At 34.1% G+C, this 10,016-nt stretch overlaps 2 protein-coding genes across 3 annotated transcripts; one reads left to right on the forward strand and one right to left on the reverse strand.

The window, feature by feature from the left end:
* Positions 1-3,458: 3,458 nt before the first annotated feature.
* Positions 3,459-5,488, forward strand: LOC111494668 (profilin-3-like). Its single transcript, XM_023144640.1, has 3 exons — positions 3,459-3,678; positions 4,477-4,614; positions 5,106-5,488. The coding sequence occupies exons 1-3, from the start codon at positions 3,556-3,558 to the stop codon at positions 5,238-5,240; spliced, it is 396 nt and encodes a 131-aa protein (XP_023000408.1). The 5' UTR covers positions 3,459-3,555; the 3' UTR covers positions 5,241-5,488.
* A 1,799-nt stretch (positions 5,489-7,287) lies between these two features.
* LOC111494617 (protein IQ-DOMAIN 14-like) lies at positions 7,288-9,764 on the reverse strand. Of its 2 annotated transcripts, XM_023144593.1 has the most exons (4): positions 9,472-9,764; positions 8,624-9,073; positions 8,179-8,385; positions 7,288-8,094 (listed from the first exon to the last, which is right to left on the reverse strand). In XM_023144593.1, the coding sequence occupies exons 2-4, from the start codon at positions 9,029-9,031 to the stop codon at positions 7,444-7,446; spliced, it is 1,266 nt and encodes a 421-aa protein (XP_023000361.1). In that variant the 5' UTR covers positions 9,032-9,073; positions 9,472-9,764; the 3' UTR covers positions 7,288-7,443. The 2 variants fall into 2 exon arrangements, with proteins under 2 accessions (XP_023000361.1, XP_023000360.1); XM_023144592.1 differs by lacking the exon at positions 9,472-9,764 and having other exon boundaries at positions 8,624-9,291.
* Between the last annotated feature and the right edge of the window lie 252 nt (positions 9,765-10,016).

The following is a 10,016-nucleotide window of genomic DNA, read 5'->3' on the forward strand; positions in this document are numbered from 1 at the left end:
CGAAATAAATTTGGTCAAACTAAGTAATTTCAAATTTTCCTCTTTTTCTATTTTAGTTTAAATTTTTTAATATTTAATTTTATTTCCTATATTTTTTTAGTAAAGTTTTAAATCATAGCTGAGCTAGGATAAGATAAGAAATACTGATTTAAAGTAATTTTGAGGATAAGATGCTTGAAATATGTTTAAAAAAGTATTGAAGTTACACTACTTATACCAACAAAATGTACCTTCTTTTTTTATGACTCATACTAGGACGCTAGATTGATTGAGTTATGAAGGTTCGAGAGTTGAACCCAAGTTGCTAGATTTAAAATTCAAAGTGCTAACAACTACACCATAGAACCAACCATTTAATATCAATCTTATAATGAAATCACCGTATGCATACCCCTTTATCATGGAGTAAAACCATGTGATTCAGGGTGGCTTTTGATTGAGTAAATCTAAAAGGTGAAAGTCAGGAGACTAAAGTCCAAAGTGCTAACCACTACACCATAGAACCAAACGTTTAATATCAATCTTATAATAATGAAATCATCATAGAAATCATCTTATGCATTCAAAGTCCGAGTGGCTTTTGATTGAGTAAGCCCCTTCAAAAAGAGTTGAACTCAGGTTGTTGGATTCAAAGTCCAAAGTGTTGCTAACCACTACACCATAGAACCAAACGTTTCATTGCTGCACACTCCTTACCATGTGGCCCCATTCAGAGTGGCTTTTGATTGAGTAAATCTAAAAGGTGAAGGTCCTACCAAGAGGCGAACTCAAGTCGCTGAATTCAAAGTCCAAAGTGCTAACCACTCCACCATAGAACAATCTATTAATATTAATCTTATAATAATGAAATCACCATATGAATTCAAAGTCCGAGTGGCTTTTGATTGAGTAACACCCTAAAAAAGGTGAAGGTATTACGGATTCAAAGTCCAGAGTACTAACCACTACACCATAGAACCAAACGTTTGATATCAATCTTATAATGAAATCTCCATATGCGATTTCATATACACACCCCTTTATCATGTTTAAACAATGTCACTACTGAATTCAAAGTTCGAAGGGCTAACCACTATACCATAGACTAAACATTTAATATCAATCTTATAATAATGAAATCACTATATGCATTCAAAGTTCGAGTGGCTTTTGATTGAGTAGTGAAGGTCCCGGAGTCGAGTGACTTTTAATTGAGCAACACCCTAAAAGGTCAAAGTGCTAACTACTACACCATAGAACCAAACGCTTAATATCAATCTTATAATGAAATCACCATATGCACACCTCTTTATCATTGAGTAAAGTCATGTCGTTTGAGTAAAACTATGAGAGCTTATGCATAAAGTGGATAATATCATACGATATGGAGGATTGTGATTCCTAACATGGTATCAGGGTTATGCCCTTAACTTAATCGTGTCAATAGAATCCTTAAGTGTCGAACAAAGAAGTTGCTGATCTCAAAAGTGGACAATATCATACCATTGTGAAGATTCGTGGTCCTACTAAATTATAGAACTAAATGCTTGATTTTAATCTTAAAATGTAATCATATTAATGTTTTTCAAGTTAAAAAAATATTAGGAATTAAAAACTCACTCTAAATGTCGCCCTTATCATTGAGTTTGGTTGACCATAAAAAGTGAGAGTCCAAGCTTAGTTTGTCTCTCGCAAAATGTGTTATCACAAGTTGAACCTAGGCCTCTAATTTGAGAGTGTCAGTTGTCACAATCAATAATGTGATTGTGTCTTAAAGAAAGTCATTGAAGACGATGTCTAATTTAAGTGGGGGGAGAACGTCATAATTATACTAAAAAAAAATGTAGGTTGTGATAACCATGTGCAGACACAATAGAAGATGACATATGAGTGATGTCCGTCAAGCTACATGAGAGATGAGATAAACAAATGTCATGATGGATCGAGAAAGATGGAGCATCATCCAATACATCAAGAAGGATGTGCATTAAAGCCAAACTTAGGGTTAAGTGAGATTGAAGGTAGCGAGTAGACAAGAGTGTTAAAGACAAACTTAAATAATGGTCGAGTGAGTCAACATTTAACTTTGACTTCGAGGAAGGGTTACCTTATAAAGTTATAAATTTCCAATTACTTATAAAATAAATTGTGAATTAGATAAAAAAAAGGAAGAAAAAAAAAAGACAAAACAATCCCAAATAAAGAAAGGCGCACATAAAAATAAAAATAATAAAATAATAAAAAACAAAAAGTAAGTTATTCCGGCGACGGTGGTGGAATAAAAAAAGTAAATAACTTCATCTTCTTCAAAGCTCGTTACCGTTCTGAGCATCGACGGCGGCGGTGTCCGCGGCATTATTCCGGCGACCATCCTTGCTTTCCTGGAGTCGGAGCTTCAGAAACTGGACGGCGAGGAGGCCAGAATTGCAGACTATTTATTTCGACGTGATTGCCGGAACGAGCACCGGCGGATTGGTGACGGCAATGTTAACGGCACCAAATGAGAAGAACAGACCGTTGCTGTCGGCGAAGGACATTAAGGATTTTTACCTTAATCACTGTCCCAAGATGTTTCCCCAACACCAGTCCAGTGTGTTCCTGTTTAGGATTAAATTAATAAAAATATTTATAAATTTTGTAATTAAAAATTTTAATAATAAGTTTAAAAAGGTTGAAGATGGTTGGAAGAATGATCATGTTTTATAAGCATTGAATAGTATCGAGGCCTTCTGGAGAAGCCAAAGCAGAGGAGTTTCGTGATTCCTTTATTCCTCTTGCACGAATATTTTTTAAATATGATATTAGTGAGAGTATTTTAAATATAAAAAAGTCTACCTAAATTATTTTTAATATCAAAATGTATATTTTAAATCTTAAATTTACCAAACATGCCACTAATAATACTAAATATTTAAAATTAATTTAACTCATAAAAAATATTTAAAAAGCTAGAATATGAAAATAAATTAATTTTAAAATTTTAAATGGATGATAAGTCTCTAACTTTTTTAATAAATTGTTTTAACCTTTTAATTTTAAAATACAATAAAACTAAATTAACATCAATAATTCCATTAATTATTAATTTAATGTCTATTATACTAAAAAAAACTCAAGATTAAAAGTTTTATTAAATATATTTTAAAAATTAAAATTTTAAATATATGCATTAAAAACACTGGATGGTGAGATTTTATTTTATAATTATTAAACTCCAAAAATTAATAAAGAAATTATTTAAAAGTATAATAAATTAATTAATTTGCAAATGATTTTATTTGGAACAAATTTAAGGAAAATTAATTTTCTAAAAAATAATAATGAATGGTGAACGTGAAAGGCACTAGTTCGACAATAACGGCCTCGCTCAGAGCCCGGCCACAGTTAGCTTCGGTCCGTTGCTAATTTATTTAATTATTTATTTATTTATTTTCAATTTTTTCCAACTATATATATCTCGAAGCCATAACCAAATCGACATGCGAGACTGAAGAGCAACAAGAAGAAGAACGAAGAAGAAGAGAAGAAAACTTTGCCGCTAATCGAAATTCGAAGTTCCGTTGTTGAAGTTTGAAAATGTCGTGGCAAACTTACGTCGACGATCACCTCATGTGTGACATTGAGGGCAACCATCTCTCCTCCGCCGCCATCATTGGACATGACGCCAGTGTTTGGGCGCAGAGTGCCTCTTTCCCTCAGGTTATCGCCATTTTCGATTTTGTTTGTTGTGTGTGTGATTCTTTGTTACGTTTTCACTCTTGTTGAGAGAAATTCGATTGGAATATGGTCTTATAATCGGCATTTTGTTTTGTTTTGTTTTGATTTGATTTGATTTGTATCAGTTCTTTATTTTTTGTTGATTTGATTTGAGCGGAGATGGAATTCGTATGATGATGAGACCTCTGTTCTAGTCGGGCAGAGCGCCTCTTTCACTCAGGTTATCGCCATTTTCTATTTCGTTTGTTGTGTGTGTGATTATTTGTTACGTTATCGCTCTTGTTGAGAGAAATTCGATTGGAATCTGGTCTTATAATCGGCATGTTGATTTGATTTGGTTTGTATCACTTCTCTAATTTTTGTTGATTTGATTTGAGCGGAGATGGAACTCGTATGATGATGAGACCTCTGTTCTATTCGTATAAATCATCTGTTGCAGTGATGGATGATGAGGAATATACGATTTTCATATTCTTCTCTCTTTTGGATAATTAAACTGATTAATCGTAATCTCAAATGTTAAGATCAGGAATTCATAGAGTAGAAACTGAAACAAATATTAACTGCAAGGTTTTTCCTGATTAATAGTTTATGAAGAATTGCATTCTTTGACACGTTTGATTTTTCTTTTTTTTCCCCCTTTTTTCCATGTCGTTGCCGATTTGTGCGAGCCTGATGTGACTACTAGTTTTTGAATCGTCATGCCGTATAATTTGATCTTGTTTTTAACATGCTTGAGGCATTTTAATATTGCAATTGTTTGGTAAATACTGATTTCAGTTCAAGCCGGAGGAGATTGCGGCGATTATGAAGGATTTTGATGAGCCTGGATCTCTTGCCCCAACTGGTTTACACCTTGCTGGTACCAAATACATGGTTATCCAGGGCGAGCCTGGAGCTGTTGTTCGTGGCAAAAAGGTTCATTTTCTGATCACTTTTTTTAACGTCCATAGTTTTCTTTTGTTTTGGATCTTATGAGAAGTTGTTGTACTTTATAGGCTTACTCAACTTCCCTGATTTTTCTTAATTTACTCCTTAATTTCTTAAATCCCCAGCTTTACTATTAAAAACTCTCAACTACATCCTTACCTATAATACTATTGTTCATCCAACATAAAGTTAATTTAGATTGTTAACTTTTCAAAAAAAAAATCTATTAGCAAATGGATACATGTATAAAATTGTATCATTTTTAACCTATGAACGCATGAATAGAATTGAATGGATGTCTGGAACATTTCCATATTGATGGCATTATTATATTATATAGCTTCTCATTGTAAATTTCAACAGTTAGAGAACCTGATTTTAAACTGATAAAGAAGATTATAATGATAAAAATTAGGTTCTAATTCTAGACTTGGCCTGTTTTCCATTGCATTGTTAGTGAATTTTGATCGTTTGAATAGGGCGCTGGTGGAATCACTGTGAAGAAAACAGAGAAAGCTGTGATTATTGGTATATACGATGAACCTGTGACTCCTGGACAATGCAATATGGTGGTCGAAAGGTTGGGAGATTACCTGATCGAACAGGGTCTGTAGGCCTTGCTTGACCTCCCTCCTCCTCACCTCCATTTTTGCTGCTTTCAAAATATTATTTGTTCTTCTTCCATTCTCTGCCCATTTCTGCGTTATTTCTATGTATGAGTTCTTCCCATTTCTTTAGTGTTTGAATTTTTTCTTCAAATGCTTATAACTACTGAATGATATAAGTTTGCGATACTATTGGTCCTTCCATTCATCATTTAGTTATGTAAAATTCTCAATTATATTGTGACCATCTGTTTGAATAATTTCTGATTCTTGATTATTATTGAGTGGTAAATTATGGGTTTAGGGTTTTATTTTGAATTCAAATACATAGAATATATAGAGATTTTTTTTATGATAAGATTAGAATATTAGAATGAAGATGGAAGAAGGAATGGTCTGGGAAATGAAGCCCACCAAATAATGTGGATTCCCTTTTGGAATAGGAGGAAAAAACAAACAATTTTTTTCAAAAGATAATATATTTTATCTCATCAATTCATATTTGAAAATTGAAATGTAATAATAATTTAGTGATATTCCTGGATGGATAAGGATTCAATTTCAAATTCCCACCATTATTATTTATTTTGTCCTGTAAAATCATTGAATCTATCTTTTCTTTTCACTGCCCAAAGAAGATATATGCATATATATGATTTTTTTTAATCATAAAAAGTAGTACGAATTTAAAATTAAAATTTAATATAAATTTTTGTATTTAAAAAGATAGAAAGAAAATACGAAACATGAACACTTTTATTCCGCCTACAACTATTTCCATTCAAATCTATATGGTCCAATTCCTACTAAACTTTTAATGCCATAGACACATTATTTTATAAAAAAAAAAAAAAAAAAAAAAAAAAAAAAAAAAAAAAAAAAAAAAAAAAATTGGAATTGGAGCATTGTGGGCTCTTGAATGGGCCTAATCTTAATTAATGACCAATCAAACCCCGTACGGCCAATTATAAGGCTAATACAGTAAAAGAGGATGCTAATTACATTAATTAATCACATTTTTTGTCCCCACTTTTCTTGAACCAACCACTGATTTCAGACAAAAAGTATGGATTTTTCAGAATTCAAATTCAAAAAAATTAAATTAATAATCCAATCTTTTAGTGCTTGCCACATGCCCACAATTCAAACCCCAACGCTTAATCTTTTAATTACACAATTATTAGATTATATATATATATGACGATAGCATGGCCTTAAAAGACTTCAAATCTTTTTCTATTAATTAATTTTATTCATTTTCTTGAACAAATCAATTTCCTTTTTATATTATTTTTTTTTAATTAAAAAAAGGAAAAAAAATTTGAATCTTTAATGTTTGAATCAGAAGAGACATACCGGAAAATTCGGGGAAATTACTTGTTTAATGTTGTTATAGCCGTTTCTTTTTTAGAATCTTTTATACCCTTTTGATTCTGCAATTCTCAACTTTCTTCTGCTTAATTGAGGGCGTTTTTGGTATTTCACTTACCTGATTTGAATTTTTGAACTCTTCTTGTTCTCTTACCGTAGTTGAAATCTATACCTTGTGTGACACATATGTTGTGAGATCCCAAATCTGTTGAAGAAGAGAACGAAACATTATTCACATAAGAGTTTTAAAAACCTTGAGTGAAAGCTCGAAAGGGAAGACCTAAAAAAGAACAATATCTGCTCGCGGTGGGTTTGGGCCGTTCCATATGTTTTCTTACTGTACTTGTTCGAATTTCTGCTCTCTACACGTGCAAACACCCTACATGTTGTTTTCACATATATATATCTTGACCAAAAGATCGGAGATTTAAGATTTTCAACGAAAACGGAGAGAAAAGTAAGGGTTTTGATCTCCAAGTTGTTTGGGTGAAGTTGAGTGTTTTTTAAGGTTGGTAATCCAAAGACATACCATAATCATGTCAGGAAGCTTAAATCCTTAAAAATTTGGAGTTCATTTGAAGCAAACAATCTCCAAAAAGTGTACCTTTTTTTTACCTTTTTATACCAATCATGGGATTAAAAGGAAGTGGTAAAAAAAACAGGAATTTTTACAATCTCCCTTTGTTGGGTATTTATCTCCTTCATTCATTCATTGAAATTTAACAGTAAAAAGTAAAAATGTGAAGTAGAAAAAAGAAAAGCTTTGATTTGAGACAGATTTCAGCTTCTTCTATCCCATTCTTGATTTTAACAAACAAACAAAAAAACAAGAACAGATCACTCAAAAATCATATGATGTTTCTTCATCTTCATCATGTTCTTCATGTTCTTCATGTTCTTGCAGAGTTTGGTTGCTTGGTCTCTGCATTCTTACACTGCTTAAGCTGTTTCTTGCTGCCATTATTTCATTCAACGACAGCTTCTTCTTGGATTCTGGCTCTGGCCTTTGTTTTGGGGCACTTTGAGACCTCAATTTCGCCTTGAACGATTGCGTGTTCGCCATATAATTCGGGCAGTTCATGTAAGGCCTAAAGAAGCTGTCGCCGCAGACGCTCTTTGATGGGGTGACTGACATGTTCGTGGAGGCGAATGAATTCGATAGCCGAGGCGTGCTGTGAGCTGTAGGGAACTTGCAGTCTTCGCCCATCAAGCACCATTCGAAGTCTCGATGCACATTGTGACAATCAAGCGTAAACGTGCGAGGTCGATTCGAATATGGCAATGGCGAAGTGATTGCTTGGAGTGGTGCTGCTTCGTCTCCTCCATATTCGGACAATGTAGAGATGTACCTACGAGACTTTGATCGGGTTCGGTAAGTGTCGATTTCGACGATTTTTGGGCTTTCGTCCAATGAGTTGATGGAGGTTTCGTAAGATGATGCTATAGACAATCTCTTACTATGAAATTCACTTCTTGTTTCGTCAAAACGGTCCTGAAAATCCAAGAACCAAGTTAGAATTCATAAATCAAATGGTTATCAAATAGGGCCGATTTAGTTTTCGATATCGAATCTTACCGCAGATTTTCGAGGCCGAATCTCGGGAATAAACCTATTTTCTTTATTGAAAGATCGACGAGCTCTTTGAGTTCTAAGAGCAGTTTGAGCTCTAAAAAGTGCCTGCATACTGTGAAGAGTTGCAGCAGCTCGTTTTCGGACGAGAAATCCTCTAACGACAGCCTGCAACTTAACCAGTCCCTTGAGAGCTCGTAGAGCTTTTCGAGCCTGACCGTAAACAAACAAACAACAATTGAAAACTTTAAAATGAATCAAAATGGATCAGAAGTGTTTGAATTTGTTACTGTTTCATTGAAAGAGCCTATTGTTGTACTGTTTCATTCAGATTATGAACTACTTTTACCAGACAAAACAGGATGAAAAGATGAAAAAATAAGGTAAAAAGTACAATTATTCCATAAGCAATAACCTTTGTATTTGGTAAAAAGTGAAGTATTTGACTTACCAAGTAGCCTTTAAAGACTGTTTGAATCTTGACAGCAGCCCATCTATCTCTTCCAGTAGTATACAGAGGACCTCTTCTTTGGCTTGTCAGCCGGACAACGGCGACCGCCGCCTGAGCCGCGGCGACGGCAGCATCAGCAGCAGCGGCAGTAGCAGCCGCCACTGCAATTGCGTGCTTGTTCTGTTCTTTCTCCGAATCAGAAATGTAGGAACTGAACCAAGCCGATTCTACAGCCACAGTTGGCGGCGGCGTTTGGCCGGAATCTCTACCGGACTTCGCAAAACTCCATCTTTTCTTCTCCTTTCTGTCGGAGACGACCGGCGTTGGTTTTGAATCGGAATTCCCAGATGGGTCTTTGTCTTTCTTGATTCCCAACAGACCCTTCAACCATCTGGTAGCTTTCCCCATGTTTAGAGAGAGAAAGAAGAAAACCCACAGAAAATGACGATCCTAGAGAGAGAAAAATAGCTCAAAAGGTAAGCATTATGTCAAAAACTCCAAGGAGATAGAAAAACAGGTGTAATATAAGGAGATAGACAGAGAGAAAGCTCTGTTATGAACTTGACATGTTGCAGACAGAGAAGTGATTTAGCGAACACAAAGCATCTAAATAGCTTCATTTTTAAACCAAAAAACAGAGGAAGAGAGAGAATAAGGGATTTTGGGGTTTTTTTTTTCTTCTTTTTATTCTGACAGCATCTCGTGAAAAAAACTGCATTACAAGACAAAAAAAACGTCACACAAAGCTTTAGAGAGAGAAAAAAAAAAAAAAAAAAAAAGAAACGGAAAGAACTTTTGAAATCTTTGAACTTTAAATTCAGAGGATCGTAAAAAACACCAACCCCCACCTTCTGGAATTCAAGAAAATGGCGAAATCCTCCAATGGGAACTCTGTTTTTCTCTGTCTGAAAAGTAGCCTATATTTTAAAAAAGCTCAGAGAAGAGCAACAATGGCTGCCAATGGCTGCCAATGGCGATGAGAGAGAAGAATAGCTTTCCCTTTACAGAAACAGAGCTATGGTTCGTAGCTTCACTTTTGGATCAGTAAACAGAGGAATAGAAACAGAGTATTCAGAGCAAAATTTCCATCAATAAGAACTGCTCTGTTTTCTCCTCTGTTTTCAAAGGAAAGGGATCTTTCTAAAACAAGTACATTAAATCGCAATCCAGAATGTACTGATTCAACTAAACACACAGTTTTAAAACGAAGAGGGAATTGCCAGATTTTTGGGATTTAATTTTTTTTTTTAATTAAAGATTTATTGGCTAATTTTGGAATGGAAAAAATAGTGTTATATATCAGTGTCAATGTACAGCCCAGATTCTTTTGGATTTTTAATTTCAAATTTTGAATGGTGGAGATCAAAGCAACGTTAAGATACAGAAATAAATA

This window comes from Cucurbita maxima, unplaced genomic scaffold, assembly GCF_002738345.1.
Source record: "Cucurbita maxima cultivar Rimu unplaced genomic scaffold, Cmax_1.0 Cma_Scf00020, whole genome shotgun sequence".
NCBI classification, from domain to species: Eukaryota; Viridiplantae; Streptophyta; class Magnoliopsida; order Cucurbitales; family Cucurbitaceae; genus Cucurbita; species Cucurbita maxima.

Bases quoted from the DNA above. Each gene is read 5' to 3' on its own strand.
- LOC111494668 (XM_023144640.1), top strand. From the start codon at position 3,556: ATGTCGTGGCAAACTTACGTCGACGATCACCTCATGTGTGACATTGAG. The intron at 3,679-4,476 runs GTTATCGCCATT...TACTGATTTCAG, and splicing joins AGAGTGCCTCTTTCCCTCAG to TTCAAGCCGGAGGAGATTGC. The intron at 4,615-5,105 runs GTTCATTTTCTG...TCGTTTGAATAG, and splicing joins CTGTTGTTCGTGGCAAAAAG to GGCGCTGGTGGAATCACTGT.
- LOC111494617 (XM_023144593.1), bottom strand. From the start codon at position 9,031: ATGGGGAAAGCTACCAGATGGTTGAAGGGTCTGTTGGGAATCAAGAAA. The intron at 8,386-8,623 runs GTAAGTCAAATA...GTTTACGGTCAG, and splicing joins CAGTCTTTAAAGGCTACTTG to GCTCGAAAAGCTCTACGAGC. The intron at 8,095-8,178 runs GTAAGATTCGAT...TTGGATTTTCAG, and splicing joins TTCGGCCTCGAAAATCTGCG to GACCGTTTTGACGAAACAAG.